This window comes from Polypterus senegalus, chromosome 1 (assembly GCF_016835505.1).
Source record: "Polypterus senegalus isolate Bchr_013 chromosome 1, ASM1683550v1, whole genome shotgun sequence".
Lineage (NCBI taxonomy): Eukaryota > Metazoa > Chordata > Cladistia > Polypteriformes > Polypteridae > Polypterus > Polypterus senegalus.
In genome coordinates, this window is record NC_053154.1 from 194,986,866 (window position 1) to 195,012,889 (window position 26,024).

The 26,024-nt window shown below is 36.8% G+C and overlaps 1 protein-coding gene across 1 annotated transcript in view; it reads right to left on the bottom strand.

Moving 5' to 3' along the window:
* Nucleotides 1-26,024, bottom strand: part of atp13a3 (ATPase 13A3) — a 241,614-nt gene that overhangs the window by 75,292 nt on the left and 140,298 nt on the right. The window contains exons 7-10 of the mRNA XM_039766114.1: nt 24,935-25,004; nt 22,919-23,053; nt 8,586-8,658; nt 563-694 (exon numbers count right to left, since the gene is read on the bottom strand). Of these exons, the coding sequence (XP_039622048.1) occupies nt 563-694; nt 8,586-8,658; nt 22,919-23,053; nt 24,935-25,004 (410 nt within the window). The remainder of the gene's footprint in view (nt 1-562; nt 695-8,585; nt 8,659-22,918; nt 23,054-24,934; nt 25,005-26,024) is intronic.

Consider the following 26,024-nt stretch of genomic DNA (forward strand, 5'->3'; position numbering starts at 1 on the left):
TTGAAAAAGCCATGAGTTGCGAAAAATCCACTGACAACTTCTAGTTCAAAGAAAATAAAGATCGAAATACTTCAGACCTTAAAGTGTCAATTAAAACTTTCTAGAACTAACTGTAGAACAGCAACAAAGGCAATCACACAAGTGAAGGTAACAAAAAAGGGTTAAAGAAAGCAAGAAGCTCGCAACTCTTTAATTATGCCCAACTTTTAATTTCTGATTTATTTCAGCAAGAAGATGAATTAGTCCCAAGCTGAAAGTGAAAAGTTTAAATATTCATTTTGAAAATCTGCCATGAATATCATAATGCCTTTACACATAAATAAGAAACAAAGTATAATAAAATTAATATACATAAAAACCAAAATAAAAATGCCAACTATACAATATTACCAAATATCAAAGATTTGTCAAAAGAGTAAACTTTATTATCAAAACATATACCATCACCTTGATGGCCGGCTGTAAAACACAATACAATTCATGAATGCAAGTGATTAAAAATAGGGATTTTCTTATCTTTTTTTCCCTTTATTAGGAGAGAGATAATTTTTCTATCACCTACCTGTCAACATACTCTCGTTGACAATACAGGTGCCACTCACCAATACAGCATCACAAGGCATAATTGTTCCATTGGCTGGGATCACAATGACATCACCAGGGACAAGATCAGTAGACATTGCCTGTTCAATAACTAAAAAAACAAAGGTACAGTTAGGGTACCATTATAATTTTCTTGTACATGCATTTGTATTTATAACTTCAGAATTCTGTAAATTGTTTCTATCTATCAGACCATCACACCTCAAAATAAAAGTAAAACCATGAAACTTGAAAAATAGAAAAAAAAAGTTGTACGCAAAAAAAATATCATTTGCAAGTATTGCATAGCTGACTTCTCTTTGATTATTCACTGTAGTAGGAAGTACAATTAATTTATATTAAAAAAAACACATTTTCATAAAAATAATATAGCTTTAGTTTGTTTGTTGTTAAGGCTGTATATGTAATTCGGCCAGAGTATATGTAACTGTACAAATCTTTTTTATTTATCTAAATATGAATTCCAAAATGCAACACAACAGCAGGCAATCATTACTTTCTTAAAAAAAGTATATTCAATGTTTAAGAGGAATGTGTTCACTAATTTGACATATAGATATGTTTGGACAAAGAATCAATAGTTTGTAAAACATAGAATCAACTGGGTATTGCAGTTTTTGGTTAGATATTCAATGGTACATTAGGCCTTCATTGCCAATACAAAAGATGTGAGAATGATGCAGATACAGGACCCACTTTAACAGAAAAAACTGGGCAACTTCAGAAACCAAACTAGTTTATTTAGTCTCTTTTCAAGAGCAGACAAAGTGCTTATAACTGGAGCTAGTAACGCTAGTAACCAGCACTAAGATGCAACTGCAGGTGGCATCTGGAGGCAGATATTCAGATAGCCAAATTAATTTCATCAAGTAACAAACAGTGGTAATCAAGAAATGGCTTTGTCAGACCAAAAGATGCATAAAAGCATCTTGGCAATATAGAGATTTTGTTTACAATAGACTAATTAGCATTCTCACTTCATTTTAGTATACAGTATGCTTTCTCTCATCCTGACAATAACAGTCACTTCCACAAATATGTTTACAGAATTTATATCACTGGTCTGCATTAATCCTCTCATGCAAAAAAAGATGGTGTACTGAATCCATTTCTGAAATTGGAATTTCGCTTGGTGCAGCTGCATTGTCCTTTTATGTGAGTAGACGTTTCTTGTGGGGAGGGCTTCTGTTCTCTTTCTCCGATCAGAGTTCACCTCTATTATAGCTCGTCTTTATTTAAAAACAGCAGTGTCATATTGGGACGAGCGTGAACGCGACTGAGAGAATAAAACTGAATTAAAAAATGCTAACCTTTACAAGTACCATACATTTACAGTGGCTGTTACAGACTCAAATCAAATGTATGCTTTAATTGTATAAAGGTAACAATAAGAGCAGCTCACTATGCAAAACGTTTATTTTGGGTCATGTTAAGTCCTGAACCCAGGACCTTCTGAATAGGAGTCAGCAGCTCTTAGTGCTATACTTACAAAAAAGTCACAATAACAAGCCACACTAACCCGATTTCTTTTTCTGTTATATTTGTACCTTTTCTTAGAGTGCTTATTTGATATTTGGACTTCAGTCTTCACACATTATACATTTCATATTAAAAGTTTGTCATTAGTACTAAAACAGCTTAACCAAATAGCTTTGGTAATTCTAGTGTTAAACACAAACCATTTTTACATAAGATATCGGATTCAGCCCAAAAAAAAACACCATTTTGGAAAAAACTTGTTTTTAAAAAATTATCACGTTACACTTGTATGGAATAAGCATTTTGCATGCTCAGAATAATATATTTTCATTGAAAAATGTCTTTCTTCCTTGTTCTACAAAAATCAAGTATTTGCTAAATTTTTTTGCTCTCAATCAGTACTTGTTTTCTCTTTCAATCTACATGCTTTCGTTAGGTCAGATTATCTTGGGGCACAACGTGAGCTACCACAGCTATGCTGATGACATTTTATATATATATTTTAATAGCAAAATACCCGCGCTTCGCAGCGGAGAAGTAGTGTGTTAAAGAAGCAATGAAAAGAAAAGGAAACATTTTGAAAATAACGTAACATGATTGTCAATGTAATTGTTTTGTCACTGTTGTGAGTGATGAGTGTTGTTGTCATATATATATATTTACACACACACACATAAACATATATATATACATATCTATACATATACACATATATACATACATATATATATCTACATATATACACATACATATACATACACACATACATACATACACACACATATATACACACAAATACATATATATACACACACACATATATAAACATATATATACATATAAATACATATCTACATATATACACACACAGCTATTTCGTATCAGTGCAATACGCTGCTTGTTAAAATGGATAACTCCCGCTCTTACGTGCAAGTCTGCGTGGATATTATGAACTATCGTATTTGTTCAAGTTCTATTTAAATTTTAAATAGAAGGAATTTTTATTTAGTTGACAGAAATATCTTTGGTAGGAATGGTAAAAACAGACAGGAATATTATTCCTGAATAAATCAACTCAAACCTTAAACAACTTATAATATTTTGCTCTCCATAAAAATATATCCTGTCTAAATTATACAAGTTAGAAATAAAGTAAACATTAAAAGAACAAACATTCAAATTTCTTTACTCTTATGTAATTTTATATAAAAAATAAACTTAGATTTTAAATATCCCAAAAGATTTTGCTCTCCATAAAAATATATCCTGTCAAAATTATACAAATTCAAATATGAACATGCTGCATAACAAAACCTGGAAATATAAATAAAATGTGTTCCTTTCAGCAATAACAAATCAAATCATTCAGTTGTCTTTGCTCATATGTCATTTTAGAGCTGGACGCCTGGCATCTTTTTTGGCAACAAGTTCGTTTATGTTTGGTGTGAGGTTCTGTGTTGTGGAGATTCTCAGGATGGATTGCAGGTGCTCATCAGTGAGGCGACTCCTGTGTGCTGTTTTGTTAGTCTTTATCACTGAGAAGAGCTTCTCACACAGATATGTGCTACCAAACATGCACAAGGTTTGAGCCGCATGTAGACGGACTTTTTTTGTTCTTCAAAGTCACCAAAGCGCCGTGCAAACTCAGTGCGCTCAGTTTATCAGCAAAGTGCGATTTGGGAACACCATAGTGACGACTTGGTTTAACATTACTTGGCAACAGGGAAAGAGGGGAAAGTTGCACTGGTGCATTTGTGTCTCCCATAAAAGCAGCTTCACTTGAAATCACTTTGTGATTGTGCACGGGTAAAAACGTCCGCTGAAGTGTCAGATTCTTATTTAATTATTCTGCTTTCTGTATCTTCTGCATTGCATTCAGGTTACCCTGATGTTTTGTCTCATAGTGCCGTCTTAGATTAAATTCTGTAATTACAGCCACATTAGCTCCACAAATGAGACACACGGGTTCAGTAAACATATACTCAGCCTCCCATTGCTTTTTAAAGGCTCTATTTTCAGAATGAACTTTTCTCTCCAGCATCGCGTGAGCTAGCTTCGCAATAACTTGCAGCATCATAAGCTAGACTTGATTAACGGTAAGTGTTCGGCAAGGCAGCTGAAGCGCTGCATTATGGGATCTGTAGTTTATTGTGTTACCAGCGCTTCATATACCTGGGCCATTAATAACAATAATACAGTATATAAAATGATCTCGGGCGGATATAATTACACGGGCGGATGTGGCCCGTGGCCCTTGAGTTTGACAAATATGGACTAAATAGAACTTGAAAAGATATATTTTTGAAATGTGATCGCGCAATTCAGATAGAGTTGACGCAGCACTACAGCCTGCATCCTCCCTCGCTCTTACTTTTTACCGCTCATCTAATGAATACACTGAGTATGGCTTTACCAAAACAATCATTGATGGCGAATAAAGTATCCATTATTCGAGTATGTAGATCGGATATATATATACATATATATATACCCGCGTATCGCAGGAGAAGTAGTGTGTTAAAAAGCTAGAAAAGAAAAGGGAACATTTTAAAAATAACGTAACATGACTGTCAATATACAGTATTTGTTTTGTGAGTGTTACTGAGTGTTGCTGTCATCAAGGATTTGATTATCATTATTTCTTTCAATCAGGCTCGTATTTGTAGGATGTGTTGTGTTCAAGTTACATTCCTTGTTTGTCAATCGTTGTAAAGATGACAGGTTTCTTTCATCGATTTGTTTCTTACTGCATCAATAAACAGCTCGTCTTCTTCTTTATCTGAGACCTGACACACTGCATGCACGGGTTTTTTTACACTGTCTTCCTTTAGCGGGACATTGACTTTTTCCACCGTGTGCTTTGTTTCCGCAGTAGCTGGATTTATGAATATGCTTATCAGATGCTTCATATTTTTGCTGCCTTTTCAATTGTGTAATTCGGTTTTGTTCAGCTCTTTGGAACTGTTGCCTTTTATCTCAGCACTGCGCCAGTTCACGTGATCCGCTCTGTGTACATGCATCGAAGGTTCCCAGCTGTGCTGGTGCCATCTCGTGCTATGTCCGTGGCTGTATTTAATGTTACCTTAGTCCTGGCACTTAAAACTTTCTCTCGCAGTTTCGCTGAGTTTGTGTCAAACACCACCCTGACCATCTCATCTTCCTCTCCATAAACACAGTCCTTCACCCGTGAATATTTAGTGGAGTTTGCTATGGGATTGCCGCTGACGGACGGATGGCCTTATATGGGCAGGCACTAAATTACAAACGCCAGCGGCAGCCTGTCTATGAACTTAATTTAAAGTGTAGGTTTACATCGTGCTTTGTTTCCGAAGTAGCAGAACTCATGAACATGGTTGTATATGTCACTCGCTCGCTTCCTATTGTTTCGCTGCCTTCTCAATTATATAATGCATGTTTTCTTCAGCGCTTTTTGGAGGTCTTCCTGGTTTTCTATGTACTGCGTGATTACGTGGGAGGCGTTATGATGTCACACGAAACTCCCCCGGCGTTCAAGCTCATCTCCATTACAGTAAATGGAGAAAATAGCTTCCAGTTATGACCATTACGCGTAGAATTTCGATATAAAACCTGCCCAACTTTTGTAAGGAAGCTGTAAGGAATGAACCTGCCAAATTTCAGCCTTCCACCCACACGGGAAGTTGGAGAATTAGTGATGAGTCAGTGAGTGAGTGAGTGAGTCAGTGAGTGAGTGAGTGAGGGCTTTGCCTTTTATTAGTATAGATAACTTCACTTTAACTTAATACTGATACTCTGTATGTTCAATTCTTCATAATAACTATTCAGTGGCTCCAAAATCCATACTGACCCCTACTCTCTCTTCTGTTTCTTTTTCCGGTTTCTTTGTGGTGGCGGCCTGCGCCACCACCACCTACTCAAAGCATCATGATGCACCAACATTGATGGACTGAAAGCCAGAAGTCTACGTGACCATCATCATCAGGTCCTTCCATGAAAACCCTAAATACAAAGAGGACTGTTTGACTTATGTTAGGTAGATTGCCCAGAGGGGACTGGGCAGTCTCTTGGTCTGGAACCCCTACAGATTTTATTTTTTTCTCCAACTTTTGGAGTTGTTTTTTTTGTTTTTTCTGTGCACCCTGGCCATCGGACCTTACTCTTATTCTATGTTACTTAATGTTGACTTATGTTTATTTTTTATTGTGTCTTCTATTTTTCTATTCATTTTGTAAAGCACTTTGAGCTACATTTTTTTGTATGAATATGTGCTATATAAATAATTGTTGATTGATTGATTGATTGACAGACAGCTGTACTTATCAATAGCACCTGACAACTCCGATTCTCTTGATTCGCTAACACAATGTCTGACTTGTATCTCAGAATGGATGAATAGTAACTTTCTCAAGTAAAATAAAGAGAAAACTGAAATCTTGTTGATTGGCAATAATGGATACAATGAGGCTATTAGAAATAAACTGGATACATTAGGATTAAAAGTCAAGACGGAGGTAAAAAGCTTAGGGGTAATTGTTGACTGTAATCTGAATTTTAAATCACATATTAATCAGATCATTAGGACAGCATTTTTTCACCTAAGAAACAGAGCAAAAGTTAGACCTCTTATATCTTTGAAAGATGCTGAGAAATTAGTTCACGCATTTGTTTTCAGTCGACTAGATTACTGTAACGCACTCCTCTCAGGACTACCCAAAAAAGACATAAATCGTTTGCAACTAGTGCAGAATGCAGCTGCTAGAATCCTAACTAGGAAAAGAAAATCCGAACACATTTCTCCAGTTTTAATGTCACTACACTGGTTACCTGTGTCATTTAGGATTGACTTTAAAATTCTGCATATCGTTTATAAAGCCTTAAATAATCTCGCCCCATCTTATATATCGGAATGTCTGACACCTTATATTCCAAATCGTAACCTTATATCCTCAAATGAGTGACCCTTAGAATTCCAAGAACAAAGCTTAAAAGAAGTGGTGAGGCGGCCTACTGCTGCTATGCACCTAAAATCTGGAATAGCCTGCCAATAGGAATTCGCCAGGCTAGTACAATAGAGCATTTTAAAACACTGCTGAAAACATATTACTTTAACATGGCCTTTTTAGAACTTCAATTTAACTTAATTTAACTTAATCCTGATAGTATGTTCAATTCTTCATAATAACTATTCATGGTGGCTCTAAAATCCGTACTGACCCCTACTCTCTCTTCTGGTTCTTTTTCCGGTTTCTTTGTGGTGGTGGCCTGCGCCACCTCCACCTACTCAAAGCTTCATGATGCTCTAGCAATGATGGATGGATTAAAAGGCAGAAGTCTACGTGACCATCATCATCAAGTCTATCCATGAGAACCCTAAATCCAAAGAGGACTGTTTCATTTATGTTAGGTAGAATGCCCAGAGGGGACTGGGCAGTCTAATGGTCTGGAATCCCTACAGATTTTATTTTTTTTCCGTCTGGAGGTTTTTTTTTTGTTTTTTCTGTCCCCCCTGGCCATTGGACCTTACTCTTATTCTATATTAATTAATGTTGACTTATTTTGTTTTCTTATTGTGTCTTTTATTTTTCTATTCTTTATTATGTAAAGCACTTTGAGCTACTGTTTGTATGAAAATGTGCTATATATATAGACGTTGTTGTTGTTTTATTACTTCTTCAAAATAGCCAAGAGTTTATATTTAGAAGGTTTTGAAAGATGCCTTTTTATGGTTCAGAAAAGATAAGAGTTGTTGTTTAAATGGTTTTTACATATCTATGCAAGGTCAAAATGATCTATGCATTATCTTGACCAGGTAAGAAGTAAGAAAATGGTAAAAGAATACACAAGCTTACTTTACTGAGACAGCAAAAGTTACAGTTTTCTTGGGAATACAAAGGCGGGAAACCACAAGGAACTGATTGAGGAGCTTCTCTCTTCTTACCCAGCACTTGGGTGTAAAACTTCTTTAAAAATCAATTTCAGCATACTTCAATTTGGATTCCCCCCAGAGCATGGAAGCAGTTTTTCTAATGAATGTAGGGAGAGGTTCCATCAGGACATCACTCAAATGGAGAGATGTTATAGAGTAAAGTGGAATAAGTTTCTGTTGGTCATTCCACATAGAAATGCACTCAGAAGTTACAAGAAAAACTACTAAAACTACTCTTTATAAGTAATTTTTCTCCCCAAGTCTAAATAACTAATTTTAAAATTATATTACTTTTTTCCTCTGAAATAGTGTTTATTTTATTTTAAACCTCACAAAAACTGGAGTGATAGTGCAATTCTGTTGCTAGATTTGGATTTCAGCACTCTTAACTTTATAAACAAACAACATTTTTGATGGGAGCAAAACAGTTTTTTGTAGACCAGTGTTCAGATACTCACACTGAACTAAACATAATGCATCTTTAAGTTTACAAAGGAAATTTGTGCAGACTGCAGCTTCAGCTGTAATCAAATAATACAGACTCTATACTATTCCTCTATTTTAAATGCAGGTTCATAGAGCAGTATTTTTAACTTACCATCCTTCGTCCTGCACACTGATACTCTGACAATACTGTGGGTTGCTACCATATCATGTAATACAATGTATTGCTGAAGGAAAACAAATAAAAAACAACTATTAGCTTTAATTCATCAAAATATATACAGTGCTTACTGTAAACTAATGAAATGATGGTTCTACTCCAAAATATGTGTGTATTTTCTAATTTAATCCACTATTGCAAGATTATTAGAGTAACACAAATTTTTAAATTACCTTGTTCTGAACACTAAGAAGCCTAATACAAACCTTTTGGGAAAACATATAGCTTGGTTAATTAACTAGAAGAAGATATACAACTTCATTGTAGTTTTCTAAGGTAGTAATTTTATGACTTTCATAAATAAATTCTCATATCAATATTTCAGGAAAGAGAAGCCACTTAAAGTGGCTTAAAAGAGTGTGAAACTGGTCATTGTACTTTAAGAGCAGACTTTCAGTGGTATACAAGACCTATTTTACTACATCAAAAAAAAAAAAATAGAGCCAGTTTTAATAACTTTCTCACCAATCTCCAGTACAATATGGACAAATTGCTAATAATTTGAACCACAGCTGATAGACGGTTAAACACATGATTTTCACCTCATACAGCACTGTAAATCAAGATAACATAACATCCAATTATCACACCCAACCTACATCATCCACATTTTTCCAAGGCGTTCTCACTAAGTTTCTTCTGTTTTTTCACTCTATTATCTAATCCATTTAATTCTTTTTCACAATCTCTGTCCGTACCAGTGTCATGAAATTCTGACTGAAAATGCCAATAAATACTGTATTTTTAATTGTCGGGCAACTGTAATGTTTGTAAAAACAATTCAAGGCCAGTTGTTGTTGTTGCTGCTTAAGATTCGTAAGTTTGTGTTTTTGCCCCATTGCATCATGATGCAGTAAATGCCACTTTTACCCACATTTTTAATACAGTGGAACCTTGAATTGTGATTAACTTGGTTTGCGAGTGTTTTGCAAGATGAACTAAAATTTTTAATAAATTTTGACTTGATAAACGAGCGATGTCTTGCAATATGAGTAGTACGTCTACGCTTTGTCTGCCAAGTGCCACATGATCACAACTGAGCTGATGGTTCTTCTCTCTCTCTCTCTCACTGCGGGATTGTGGGTAATCATCTCCCATTCTCTGTCTGAGTCAGCGTGCCTCACTCATATAGTCAACATCCGTACGAGCGTATACTGTTTACTATAGCATGGTGACCACGTATGTGTGTTGTAACGCGTGAGTCCCTGTCTTGCACCGCAAAACACGAAGCTGAGTCTCAGTACTTTAATGACACCAGCTTTATTCAGCTTGAAACAGGAACAGCACAGTTTATTTATTGTAGCGGGATCTGCCACTAACTATTCCCAGACACAGCAGTCAGGCAGGGTCGGGTCCAAGTAATACTGTGCCCTGTGCATTTATAATGTTCCTGTATTACCAATCAATAGCAGGCACATATAGCATGTCCATGATCTTTTTGGATTCGCTTTTACGGCGAACTGCTACTGCGCTTGGAGCCTGTTGTTGCTTCAGGATGCTCTTACGCCCGTCATCCCGTTGAGTGGAATCTCAAAAGAGTTTAGAAACTCACTCACACCAGCCATGATTCTTTTCAAAGGTAAAGTGCAGGTTAATTTGTTTTACGTATTTTTACTTTACATTTTGTATTAATCATTCTTATATGAATAGCTTTGGGTTGTGGAACGAATCATCTGAGTTTCCATTACTTGTTATGGGGAAATTCGCTTTGATATACGAGTGCTTTGGATTGCGAGCATGTTTCCGGAACGAATTATGCTCACAAACCAAGGTTCCACTGTATTTGCCTTTCAAAGTAAAGACTTAATTTGTTTTGTTAATTAACAGAAGCTACCAAGTCAAATTGTCAGTAAGTACTTGAACTTTTCTTTGATGAGTGGTGCACTTTTACATATGAAGCTAGCACAAATGATGCCAAACTTTTTCACAGATGGTACAATAAAGTTATCAAAAAACAACAGAAACAATACAGGACTTAACATCATTCCATAGGTTTATTGTATTGGGACTGTTTAAGATAATCTCCTAGGCTTATGGTATTTATGCCGTACTTTTGTAAGATCTCTATTTTAACCTTTTCTGCACTGCTGCTGGGTGGTTCATTTTGTTCTGGACGTGCTCTATCTCTTGGCATGTCAGAGGACCAGGACTTTTTACAGTGTGGTCTGCTTCACTTCAGGAGGCAAAATGAAGGGAGGGAGGTAGAAAGATAGCAATCCTATTTCTTATTTATCATTTCTACCCCAATAACTAAGTGCCAACATAACAACAAGCTCCACAGCCATGACACCTGGCAATAATATGAAAACTAGGTCAAAGCTATCATATGCAACAATGTACTACCTTAACTTAAGACTACAACATGTCATCAAAAGTTCAGAAGCAATGTCTCTATGACCAAACAGTAAACTTTGTGAGCTGCAATGTCAAAGGTATCAGTCATGCATTAAAGAGAAAGAAAGTACTCCCTTACCTAAAAGGTCCAGATATTTGATCCTGAAGGGCAACATGCCATGGTGATGGGCAATTTATTTAACACTGCAATTTACGTATTCAACACTAAACTGATTTTGATAAATATCTATGCACCTAACATGGATGACAGAGGCTTCATCCAAAATGTACTTGCATCTATTCCTAATGTGAACACTCTTAAAACTATAATGTAAGAAGATTTTAATTGTCTTTTAAATCCAGACCTGGATATGTCTTCAGCTACAGTGGTGATAGCATCTAATACTGCAAACATAAATTTACAGTTAGTAATGGATCATAACTTATTAGTCCCATGAATGTTTTTAAACCCTAACCCAAGAGCATATTTCTTCTTCTCACCAGTACATCATTGTTACTTCTGATCATGGAGCTTAAATCACTATGCCCGACACACTCATCTCATAGATGGCATCTTCACCCCCTATCATTAGCCGATGAGAACTGTACAGAATTCATATCCAAGCAAATTGATTACTTTCTTGAGACAAATGCATCCTTAAAAGTCTCTGCAAGAATACTCTAGGAACCTTTGAAGGCATTTTTAAGAGGATAGATTATTTCATATCTTTATCACAAAAATAAACTGGAAACCAAGAAAGTGTCTGAGTTAATCAGTGAAAATACCAGAATAGATCTTGGTCTCCAAATGAGGTACTTTATAGGAAAAGAAGGGTTTTCCCAATCACAATTTAACCTCTTGACTACTAAAGTAATGGAACCGCTCATTTTTAAATCGCGACATAATTTTTATGAATATGGAGAGAAGGCCAATAATCTCCTATCACAACAAATCCACAAGCAGGAAGTCCGCAATGCAATAACAGTTATTACCAAAACAGACGGAAATAAAATCATTAACCATAAAATTATAACCCACACATTTAGAGAGTACTGTAAGTCCTTATATTCTACTCACTTTAAAGAAGATAAGACACATCTAATGAGTTGTTTGATTCATTACAGATACAACAGCTAGATACTCTTACTGCAGTGGAACTGGGTAAACCTCTGACACTGTCAGAATTACTAGACACTATAAACACATATCAAAGTGTGAAAGCAATAGGCCCTGATGGCTACCCAGTGGAAATTTATAAAAAAAAAAAATTCAAATAGGTTAGCTTTACTATTATTAGCAACACTTACAGAAACTAGAGACAACAGAATTCTACCTCAAACTTTTCACTAACATTAAATTACCATCTTTCCTAAGAAATATAAGGACTTACTACAATGTGCATCATACAGACTTATCTCACTCTTGAATAATGAAGTTAAGACACTCTCCAAAGTTCTAGCCAGAAGGACTGAGAAAGTGCTTTCTTCTGTAATATCATGTAAGACAAAACTGGATTTATTAAAGGCAGACTCTTATCTTCTAATCTTCGACATTTGTTTAATATATTCAATGATTAAATCTAACAACCCAGAGATCTTATTATCTTTAGATGCAGAAAAACATTTCATATGGTTGAAAGAGACTACCAATTCACCACATTACACAAATTTGGGTTCAGCCCAAACATATGTGCATGGATCACAAACTACTCTATACTAGTCCAGAAGCCTTGGTTTGTATTAACACTAGAATTACCAGAGCCAACGAAAAAACTCGTAATTCCTTCTTAAATCCCTTCACACCTCTCCGCCAGCGCCCTTTGTCTTCTAAATGTGCTGATAAAGAGAAGCTAGGAGCAGCCGGCTATTCCATCCCCCCACCAATTTAGAACGTGCACGAACTTCTCTCAGCTCATGCCTTAATTTAGTATCTAGGAGTGAAGTGGAGTTTTAGAGTGGAAATAATAGATCGTTATTTGGAACACACGCATTTCATGTCTGTTCCGTTTCTACAGTAATCTGTGTAAACACATTATTAAAACAGAAACGTTTTTTATATTCTAGTAGTAGATGACAAAATGTAGGCATAAACTATACGATGTATGAAGCCTGAAGTCCAAATAGCAAAGAAACATTTTCATAAAAGGTTCAAATATAACACAATTGCGCTTTTATTCAAAAATAACTGCAGAAACAAAAAGCCGCTTTAACATGCGACATTGACAGCAGATTATTATAACTGCCTCCGTGGTGCAATGGGATCACTCTCGCCTTGGAATCAAAAAATCACGAGTTCGATCCTGCACTACTCCGTTTTGAGAAGTAAACTGCTCTTAGTCTTACTATTTTAGAATAAAAGTATACAGTACATTTGATTTCAGTCTGTAACAGCCGGTGCAATTTATGATCCTTGTAAAGGTTAGCTTTTTTTTAATTCACTTTTCATTCTCTCAGTCGCGTTCAGAATCAATCCATACAGCCCCATATGACACGGCTGTTTTCACTAAAGACGCGCTATAGCTCTGCAGTGTACCACGATGCATACTAACGCCCCCCCCAACCGGGTTCTGACACACAAACGCTGGCGAAGCTGCCTTTTAAGTATCTCACCGTCACTTGATTTTCTTTTTATTCAGTTTTATTGAGTGTTCCTGCCAGTCCCCGCATGCTGCTGTATGCTGTTTCTTTTGTACTCCAGGACATGCAGAGGAGAGAATAGTAAAGAGCAGTAACTTCGGCGCTATATGCAATAATCAGACACTCCCCATCTGCCCGTGTCGTTCAAACACAGGAACATATATTGTTGTAAAAGTATAACAAAAGTGCACTTTTATTCAAGTGCACTTTTTCCATCGCCTTTTCCTGTAAGAAGCAATGTACACACTTCTCTCTATGCTGTGGTTTCTATTACACACCTGAAAGAAAGAGACAATACATGTGAAAATATCATCGCACTAATGCAATATTATTTGAAAACGAACAGCGTCAGATTGGGTGTGAATTTATGCAGGAACTGGAAATTCTCTGATGCGGGACCTTCCCCCAGGGAAGAAAGTACAGTGTCTGGTGCTCATTCAGTGTAATAGGAACCATAGCACAGAGAGTTGTGTGCACGGCAACAAGTACACGTGTCGTGAATGTAGGAAGGACGGTCCTTGGGTGCGTGGGAACTGTTAATATTTGAATGTCATGCTTTTATATAGCACGGAATGAAAATCAGCACTTAGCATTGCACCATGCAAGCTGTCGTATCAATCGCCTACTGTAACTTGCTTTCTTTTTCTTCGGTTCTACAGGTAGTCTTGAATAAAAGTACACTTGTTTTGTTTGCGAAATGAAGTGTCTGCGTGCACTTTTCGTGGCATTACATGTGTATTTTTTGAGCATGCTCAAACACAGGAACATATGTTGATGTAAAAGTATAACAAAACAACGGGTAGATGGAGAGTGTCTGATGATTGCATATAGCGCCGAAGTTACTGCTGTTTACCATTCTCTCCTCTGCATGCCCTGGAGTACAAAAGAAACAGAATACAGACGCACTATAGCTCTGCGTTGTACCACGATGCATACTAACGCACCCCCCCCAAAAGGGTTCTGACACACAGACGCTGGCAAAGCTGCCTTCTTTGTATCTCACCGTCACTTGATTTACTTTTTATTCAGTTTTATTGAGTGTTCCTGCAAGTCCCCGCATGTTGCTGTATGCTGTTTCTTTTGTACTCCAGGACATGCAGAGGAGAGAATAGTAAAGAGCAGTAACTTCGGCGCTATATGCAATAATCAGACACTCCCCATCTGCCCACGTGTAAAAAAATACACGTGTAATGCCACGAAAAGGGCACGCAGACACTTCATTTCGCAAACAAAACAAGTGCACTTTTATTCAAGACTACCTGTAGAACCGAAGAAAAAAGAAAGCAAGTTACAGTAGGCGATTGATACGACAGCTTGCATGGTGCAATGCTAAGAAGTGCTGATTTTCATTCCGTGCTATATAAAAGCATGACATTCAAATATTAACAGTTCCCACACACCCAAGGACCGTCCTTCCTACAGTCACGACACGTGTACTTGTTGCCGTGCACACAACTCTCTGTGCTATGGTTCCTATTACACTGAATGAGCACCTGACACTGTACTTTCTTCCCTGGGGGAAGGTCCCGCATCAGAGAATTTCCAGTTCCTGCATAAATTCACACCCAATCTGACGCTGTTCGTTTTCAAATAATATTGCATTAGTGCGATGATATTTTCACATGTATTGTCTCTTTCTTTCAGGTGTGTAATAGAAACCACAGCATAGAGAGAAGTGTGTACATTGCTTCTTACAGGAAAAGGCGATGGAAAAAGTGCACTTGAATAAAAGTGCACTTTTGTTATACTTTACACCAATATATGTTCCTGTGTTTGAACGACACGGGCAGATGGGAGTGTCTGATTATTGCATATAGGCCGAAGTTACTGCTCTTTACCATTCTTTCCTCTGCATGTCCTGGAGTACAAAAGAAACAGCATACAGCAGCATGCGGGGACTGGCAGGAACACTCAATAAAGCTGAATAAAAAGAAAATCAAGTGACGGTGAGATACGAAGAAGGCAGCTTCGCCAGCGTTTGTGTGTCAGAACCCGGTTTTAGGGTCGTTAGTATGCATCGTGGTACACTGCAGTGCTATAGTGCGTCTTTAGTGAAAACAGCCGTGTCATATGGGGCTGTATGGATTGATTCTGAACGCGACTGAGAGAATGAAAAGTGAATTAAATAAAAGCTAATCTTTACAAGGATCATAAATTGCACCTGTTACAGACTGAAATCAAATGTACTGTATACTTTTATTCTAAAATAGTAAGACTAAGAGCAGTTTACTTCTCAAAACGGAGTAGTGCAGGATCAAACTCGTGATCTTTTGATTCCAAGGCGAGAACTGATCCCATTGCACCACGGAGGCAGTTATAATAAACTGCTGTCAATGTCGCATGTTAAAGCGGCTTTTTGTTTCTGCAGTTATTTTTGAATAAAAACGCAATTGTTGTGTTATATTTGAACCTTTTATGAAAATGTTTCTTTGCTATTTGGACTTCAGGCTTCATACATCCTATAGTTTATGCCTACATTTTGTCATCTACTACTAGAATATAAAAAACGTTTCTGTTTTAACAATGTGTTTACACAGATTACTGTAGAAACGGAACAGACATGAAATGCGTGTGTTCCAAATAACGATCTTTTATTTCCACTCTAAAACTCCACTTCACTCCTAGATACTCAATCAAGGCATGAGCTGAGAGAAGTTCGTGCACGTTCTAAATTGGTGGGGGGATGGAATAGCCGGCTGCTCCTAGCTTCTCTTTATCAGCACATTTAGAAGACAAAGGGCGCTGGCGGAGAGGTGTGAAGGGATTTAAGAAGCAATTTAAGGTGGGACGGAATTACGAGCTTTTTCGTAGGCTCTGGTAATTCTAGTGTTAACAACATTATTTCAGACTACTTCAAACTAGGACGGGGTACTCGACACTGATGCCCCTCTATCAACACTGCTCATTGCAATCGCCACTGCTCCATTGGCTGTTTACTTTCAAAATGCATCAGAGATAAACGGGATTTTCAGACAAAATACCACTATATGTAGATGATATGGTACTGTGTAGATATCAGACCCAAAAAATTCCATGTCAGCAGACCTAAAAGCACTAGCAGATTTTCAAAAGATATCGGGACACAATCAATTTGAATAAAAGTTTTCTTTTTCCAGTGAACTCTCTAGCATACTACAGTAATCCCTCGTTATATCGCCTTTCGCGGCTTCACTCTATCGTGGATTTTATATGTATTGTATGGATTTTTTGCTGCTTCGTGGGTTTCTGTGGACAATTTACTTCTGGTACATGCTTCCTCAGTTGCTTTGCCCAGTTTATTTCATACAAGGGACGCTACTGGCGGATGGCTAAGAAGCTACCCAATCAAAGCACGCAGTTAAGTTCTTGTGTGCTGACTGGCTCAGCGACGGAGCGCCGAATTCGATTCCGCTGCGTTAACCAGGAAGTCTCGTCTCGCTCATTCAGCATCAATGTGTTTCGGTGTGTAAAGAGTTAACTGCTGTATTTATCTTTGTGCATAGTCAAGCCCTTCGTTATGGCTCCAAAATTATCTGCTCCTGCTTCAGGAGCCGTGCCCAGATGCCTACGGAAGATGCTAACGATTGCTAAATAGGTAAAAGTTTTGGATATGTTGAAGTAAGGGAACAGCTACACCGCTGCAGGATGCCATTACGGCATCAATGAATTCACGATTCTTTTTATTTAAAAAGGAGGAAAAGAAGATCTACGGCCGCAGTGTCCTTTAACCAGGGCGCAAAATGAGTTGTAAGTGGGTGTAATAAGGCGGTAGTCCGGATGGAAACTGCTTTAGGGATTTGGATTGAAGACTGCCGGAAGAAGAACAACGGCGGTGCTACACAATCGCCTGAAGAGGCTCCTTTAGAAGAGCTGTAATGCTCTCCTTTGTTGTGCAGTAAAATTAAACTCATCGTTATCGGACAAGTCGTCGTGTCATTGTTGGCGAGTACCCATAACTAATTTTGTACATACTTAGTACACGTACGTATGTTTATTGTAACTGTACACACATTTTATACAATTCTTCTTGCATTGTAGGTATTTATTGCCGGTGGCCTGTCTATCTTAATGGCTGTAACATATGTGTTATAGTACAAGCTCTACAGTATCTTTAAAAAAACATTTTGGTTTTATGTACAGCATTTACATGTTATAGGTTTTTCACTTATTTTTATATTACTAATCAATTACAATATGTTTAAAACTGTATTATGTATTAAAACTCCTCAATAATATAGGATACGTATGTTTGTGAGTAGTATATAAACAGTGTGTTTACATACATAATTTCAACTAATCTTACCTAATAACTAAGATAATATAAAGGGTTTATGCCGTATAACTGTGCAGGGAATATTTATAAACAGTGTGGGAGAGTTTATAAGGGCTTAAAATATATAAAAATAACCATACAAACATTTGGTTTCTACTTCGCGGATTTTCACCTATCGCTTGGGGGTTCTGGAACGCAACCCCTGCGATCAAGGAAGGATTACTGTATATCAAACTGGACATCTTCCCATTTATCTAAGCAGATCATTTGAAATATCATGGGGTAAATATCCCAAGAAAATATAAAGCTCTTTTTCAACAAAATTTTGCTGTCTGCCTGGAAAAAATTAAACAACAGAAATTGATGGTCTACCCTTCATCTCACATTAGCAAGAAATTAGGAGAAATAACACTGTCAGGATGAACATCCTTCCCAAGCTTCTTTTTCAATTTCAATGCACCCCCTTATACATTAACAAATAATTTTTTAAGAAATTAGATTCAATCATAACCTTGTTTATTTGGAATCTGAAACATCCATGCATTCTAAGAGCGGCTTTACAACGACCTAAAGCAAAAGGGGGGTATAGAACTACCTAACTTTCAATTTTATGACCGGGTGGCAAATCTACAGGCCATAAAGAACTGGATAGCAACACAAATTGAAGAATATACACAAGCCTGGTCTGCAACAGAATTAAAATCTTTTAGTACTTCTTTATATGCCCTGCTCTGTGCCCAATACATACAAATTATTATAAATACACTAATAATTCAATTGCCCTTTATACACTCAGAATATGGAGCCAATATAGGAAGCACTTTAAGACAGAAGCTCTTATCTGTTTCACTTCTACATGACAACCACCTTTTTCCCACCCTCTCAAACATACACAATATTTAATGTTTGGAAAATATCTGGGGTTAAAACACTTAATAGATCTGAACATAGATAATGTCTTCCCATCCTATGAACAATTACATTTCAAATTTAACTTTTCATCAACAAATTATTTTTACTACTTTCAAATTAGAAGCTTTGCTAAATGGAGCCTGCCCAATTTTCCTCACCTCCCACCTATTTCTATTCCAGAAGAAATACTGATCAGTCTTGAAGACTCATATAGCATCTCTACAATATATACAAACATTTTAATGTACCTTGCTTTCAAAGATCCCAGGGTAATATGGGGAAAGGATCTTTCATTTAATATTTCCGAAAAGGACTGGAAGGCAGTCATGCAGAGAATACACTCTAGCTCCATATGCGCAAAGCACTCAATCATTTAACTTAAAATCTTTTATCATGCAGATTTATCTCATTTAAAATTGCCCAAAATGTATCCAGGGCATGATTCAACCAGTGAACATTACAATCCAGATCTAGTTTCTCTGGGCCACATGTTTTGGGCATGCACCAAATTAAAATAATTTTAGATACAAATCTTTGAATGCCTATCAGACAGCCCCGGTGTCACAATAATTCCTAATCCATTAACAGCTGTGTTTGGTGTACTCTAAAATGGGCTTAAAGTGGTGGAAGACAAATTGCAATTGCCTTTACCTCACTACTAGCACTTAGACTTATCTTGCTCAACTGGAAGAATCCCACCCCACTACTTTTAAGTCAGTGGGTAGCTGATGTTCTATTTGAAATTAGAAAAACATCAAATTCTCACTTAGAGGATCTGTTCAAAACTTTTTTTAAAAAAAATATGGCAGGATCTAATCAATAACATTTTAGAACAAGCTTTTACATTGGGGAAAATGATATTCTTCTTTTCTTGCTGCATTTTAAGATTTGTTCTGGTTATTGGCTCTCCTCTCTTTCTCAAGGGTAAGGGTTGAATTTTGGTTTGGTTTGTTAAGTTTGACATGATTGTATGTAATGTTATTTGCTTCTAAATAAAATAAAATAAACTATATATACAGATGTTTTATAGACATTTAATTATTTTCTGTTTTAAACCAGTGATAGGTTCAGTTTTATCATTGGAACCCCAACTCTCACTTTTTAACACTAGAATTACCAGAGCCTACGAAAAAAACTCATAAATCCGTCCCACCTTAAATCGCTTCTTAAAACTCTCCACCAGCGTCTTTTGTTAATCTAAATGTGCTGATAAAAGAAAAGCTGCAAGTAGCCGGCTATTCCATCCCCCCACCGACTTTGGGAAGTAAACTGCTCTTAGTCTTACTATTTTAGAATAAAAACATATATTTGATTTCAGTCTGTAACAGCCAGTGTAATTTATGATACTTGTAAAGGTTAGCTTTTTTATTTTTTATTAGACAGTTTTATTATCTCGACTGTGTTCACGAGCCCAAACACACCCCACCCCCGCATCTGATACTGCTGTTTTCACATAGACGCGCTATAACAGAGGTAAACTCAGCTCCCTTCTACATTGGAGCAAGTTACTGCTAGTTACCGAAGTTATTCCTCTTTATCATTCTCTCCTCTGCATGTCCTGGAGTACAAAAGAAACAGCATACAGCAACATGCGAGGACTGGCAGGAACACTCAATAAAACTGAATAAAAAGAAAATCAAGTGACGGTGAGATACGAAGAAGGCAGCTTCGCCAGCGTTTGTGTGTCAGAACCCTTTGGGGGGTGCGTTAGTATGCATCGTGGTACAACGCAGAACTATAGCACATCTGTATTCTGTTTCTTTTGTACTCCAGGGCATACAAAGGAGAGAATGATAAAGAGCAGTAACTTCGGCGCTATATGCAATCATCAGACACTCCCCATCTGCCCGTTGTTTTGTTATACTTTTACACCAACTTATGTTCCTGTGTTTGAGCATGCTCAAAAAATACACGTGTAATGCCACGAAAAGTGCACGCAGACACTTCATTTCGCAAACAAAACAAGTGCACTTTTATTCAAGACTACCTGTATAACCGAAGAAAAAAGAAAGCAAGTTACAGTAGGCGATTGATACGACAGCTTGCATGGTGCAATGCTAAGAAGTGCTGATTTTCATTCCGTGCTATATAAAAGCATGACATTCAAATATTAACAGTTCCCACACACCCAAGGACCGTCCTTCCTACATTTACGACACGTGTACTTGTTGCCGTGCACACAACTCTCTGTGCTATGGTTCCTATTACACTGAATGAGCACCTGACACTGTACTTTCTTCCCTGGGGGAAGGTCCCGCATCAGAGAATTTCCAGTTCCTGCATAAATTCACACCCGATCTGACGCTGTTCGTTTTCAAATAATATTGCATTAGTGTGATGATATTTTCATATATATTGTCTCTTTCTTTCAGGTGTGTAATAGAAACCACAGCACAGAGAGAAGTATGTACATTGCTTCTTACAGGAAAAGGCGATGGAAAAAGTGCACTTGAATAAAAGTGCACTTTTGTTATATTTTTACACCAATACAGTATATTTTCCTGTGTTTGAACAACATGGGCAGATGGAGAGTGTCTGATTATTGCATATAGCGCCGAAGTTACTGCTCTTTACCATTCTTTCCTCTGCATGTCCTGGAGTACAAAAAAAACAGCATACAGCAACGTGCGGGGACTGGCAGGAACACTTAATAAAACTGAATAAAAAGAAAATCAAGTGACGGTGAGATACGAAGAAGGCAGCTTCGCCAGCGTTTGTGTGTCAGAACCCGGTTTTGGGGGGGGTCGTTATTATTCATCTTGGTACACTGCAGAGCTATAGCGCGTCTTTAGTGAAAACACCCATGTCAGATGGGGTTGTATGGATTGATTCTGAACACGACTGAGAGATTGAAAAGTGAATTAAAAAAAAAGCTAACCTTTACAAGGATCATAAATTGCACTGGCTGTTACAGACTGAAATCAAATGTATGCTTTTATTCTAAAATAGTAAGACTAAGAGCAGTTTACTTCTCAAAACGGAGTGGTGCAGGATCGAACTCGCAACCTTTTGATTCCAAGGCGAGAATTGATTCCATTGCACCACGGAAAGAGTTATAATAAACTGCTGTCAATGTCGCATGTTAAAGAGGCTTTTTGTTTCTGCAGTTATATTTTTGAATAAAAGCACAATTGTTGTGTTATATTTGAACCTTTTATGAAAATGTTTCTTTGCTATTTGGACTTCAGGCTTCATACATTATATAGTTTATGCCTACATTTTGTCATCTACTACTAGAATATAAAAAACGTTTCTGTTTTAACAATGTGTTGACACAGATTACTGTAGAAACGGAACAAACATGAAATGCGTGTGTTCCAAATAACGATCTATTATTTCCACTCTAAAACTCCACTTCACTCCCAGATACTCAATCAAGGCATGAGCTGGGAGAAGTTCATGCACGTTCTAAATTGGTGGGGGGATGGAATAGCCGGCTGCTCCTAGCTGGAATAGCCTAGCTCCTTTATCAGCACATTTAGAAGACAAAGGACGGTGGCGGAGAGGTGTGAAGGGATTTAAGAAGCTATTTAAGGTGGGACGGAATTACGAGTTTTTTCGTAGGCTCTGGTAATTCTAGTGTTAATACAGTTTGCTGAAAATATATTTTCAGTACAGGTGAAGTGCAAATGGTCTTTGGTCTATTGTTCTTGGATATGGGGAATCACTGATGTCAGGAACTACTCCACTATCATCTAACTAATGAAAAAGCTTCTAAAATGGACAAACAAACTAGTCTGTGCAAGCTCAAACAGTTTTACATGAGTTTTTCCTTATTTTACTAGCTTAAATGGTGCACTAACAACATTAACATTTACTCCAGTAATAGCAGTAGTGCTGATATCTATTTCGTTGTTGATAGTGTCCCCAGGATAAAAATAATCTTGAGTATCAAACCTGAAATAGAAATGATTTACATAATTTTCAAAGGAATTTATTTGTATGCAGTAGTATGGAGCTTTCTAATAGAATTTTCAGCTTAATTTTTATATAATTTGAAAAAGTCTGGCCAATTGACAAACTATTTTAAATACAGAGATCTTGTTTTAAACGTCTGTACTATTGGATAATGATTTAAATAATTTTAACAATGTTTTACTGTAAATTAAACAGAACACAAATCTTGCCTTACCTTTTTAATGGTGTATAAAGAGGTAGCTATTGAAATGGCAGACATGATAAAAATGGCCACAGCATAATAGTAATACTCATCAGCACTCCACAAAATAATACTGAACAGCTGAAAGATGTAAAAGGGATTTAGAACCTAAAGAGAAAATAAATTTAATGTGGTTAAACTACTGGATTCAGTGAATTGCACAGAAATAACCTTAAATCTTGAGTTCATTATTATCAGAAGCATTTTTGATAAGATTTGGATATTAACAGGCCAATTATTTTAATATAGCTTTACCATAAAAGAGAACACAAGTTAGTAACCAAAAACACTGTAGGTGTTAAAACAACAAAAATAAAAAATTATCATTACAACATTGCTAATTAACATAACTTCCTTAAGACAGATAACATAGTGAAATGTATATTAAGCAAACAACAATTCCAAAAGTGTCATAATGCTCCAAGATACGTGTCATTTTAACTTAAAACCAATGGCACAAAAATTAATGCTGAGAAGCAGATATTTGTATAGATACTACTTTAAGATGAAATGGCTTGTAACCAAAAGACTGGAAAATGCTATTATAAAGTGGGCAGGAATGAGTTCTTCAATGTTAGAGACCACTGTCTACTAGTTTGTTACATTGTGACTCTTCACAATGTTTTAATCAACTGTACATTTCTTTATGAAGTTGGTATTTCAACTAGACTCTTTATACTGTATCTAATTTGAATTAACTGTAGTTAATCAGCTGATATGTTCACTTTATGTTTATAATAGTTTCTCTGAAATACATTTAATGCAACCACTTAACATTTGCAAATTTGATATTTGCGGGTTCAGTTATTTGTGAGATGGCTGTGAACAATTAAACTGGAATATTTTTGGAGCTTGCAGAAAGACTGCAAAAACGTAGAAATTCCGCAAGCTAAAATTATATAAACAATACTTACAATGACTTGTATCACATACAGTAGAGTGATATGTATATTTTAGTGTTATTTAATACTTGTTAGTGTAAGTGTACATATTTTTAAAATTAAAAGTAACTTTGGTAAAAACATAAATACATAATTGTGACGTGATGCAGCAGGGGTGTTAACTGTGTAGCTTCTGTCCAGTGATCTGTCAATTTTAACAGAGCTGGCAAATCTCCCTGAACTGACGGTGCAAACACCATTCCGGGTCCAGAGCTTAACTTCGAGTCTCTCCCTCCATTATTTCCCTGTAACGTATCTGCAATCTTCCTTAAATTTTGCCTGCATAGTTTTACCACCAGCCCTGTCTCACACGGCTCACCTGGAATCAGTGGCCACTCTGCCGCACTTTTTCCCAGCTCCATCAGCCAGATTATCCAGCAAGGAGTGGTACAGCTGTAGGGATAGTAGTCTCTCACCTACACTCCTCCCAATACTGATGCTGCAAATGTCACACCAGATCCCGGATCTCAGGTACAACATTCTCCAACAATTCCTCTGAATAGCCAAGTTAGTTCTAGGTCTTAATACTCAGCGCTTTGTTTCCTTGTTGCGCTCCTGACACCAGTGAGTGTCAGAATGGATTTTGTTTCTCTTTACATGGCTCCCTATCATTAAAAGGAACGCTTGCCATTACAGGCTTACCATTTTTTATCCTCATCCCTGCTGCTGCTGATAAAATGCCAGTAACATACAATGGTTGACCCATCCCTGGCTGATGTAGCTTGTCATCATTGCTATAATATTAAGAATTGTGAATGTTATTTCTAGTATAATAAATATAAACAGCACTAAAGCTTGGCCTATTTAAAACATGTCCTCTTACCTAACTGTATGGTACGCCTATGTGTTAGAGGCGGTCCAAGCATTATTCGCAGATTTTCAAATTTTTAGGGTCTTCCCTCACGAATGTGAAGGGGTTACTGCAGATTGGTGCATCCATGAGCATATGATGTAGAAAAAAAAAACCTACATTCCCCCCCAAAAAAAACTTACTAAGGTATAACTTGCACTCTTTAATAAATGTTTTGCGTTACATGCCAAGACTTACTTCTTTAATTAGCAGTTTAAAAACTGATGGCACTTTAACAGCAATTTCATTCACCCCAAAAAATAGTCTCCTGTAATATGAAAGAAACAGAAGCTTTTCAAATATGCTCTTTAATTATTTGAGAAACTAGACAGTTTTACAATAAACAGAAATGATAATTTAATTAGTCAGAGATACTGCTTTACACATTATACATACACGTCTAAGTCAGTAAAAAATGTAATTTTAAGCACCCTTTTCAAAATAAGCAACTTCAGCATTTAATATAGACCCTGACACCAAACACAACATTTTTCACAGGAAAGACTTAGGAAAGAAGTGTCTCCCTCCAAACTTTTGCTTTGAGCACAAGTAAGCAAAACATCTTAAGTAGCATGTGAGACATACACTCACTGGCCACTTTATTAGGTACACATTGCCAGTACCAGGTTAGACAACTCTTGCATTCAGAACTGTTGTAATTCTTTGGGCCACAGATTCAACAAGGTGCTGGAAACATTCCTCAGAGATTTTGGTCCATAATGGCATGATAGCATCACGTAGTTGCTGCAGATTTATTGGCTGCATATCCATGATGAGAACCTCCCATTTCATCACATCCCAAAAACTGCTCTATTGGATTGAGATCTGGTGACTGTGGAGGCCATTTCAGTTCATTGAACTCATCGTCAAGAAAACAATTTGAGATGATCTGAGCTTTGTGACATGGTGCGTTATCCTGCTGGGAGAAGACATCAGAAGATGGGTACATGGTGGTCATAAAGGGACAGACATGGTCAGCAACAATACTTAGGTAGGCTGTGGCATTTAAACCAGGGCTGTGGAGTCGGAGACAATTTTGGGTATCTGGAGTCGGGGTCAGAGTCGGCAAAAATGTACAGACTCTGAATCAATTTAAATTGTAATGAAAAAAACAATACAGCAAGTTCAAATGTACCATTTCACAAACAATAGTCAGAATTAAGTACTTCTCTGATGATTTTAATTCTTACTTTGTCTTTTTTTCTCTTTCTTCATCATGTAAAGAACTTTGAGCTACATTATTTGTATGAAAATGTGCTATATAAATAAATGTTGTTGTTGTAAGAAT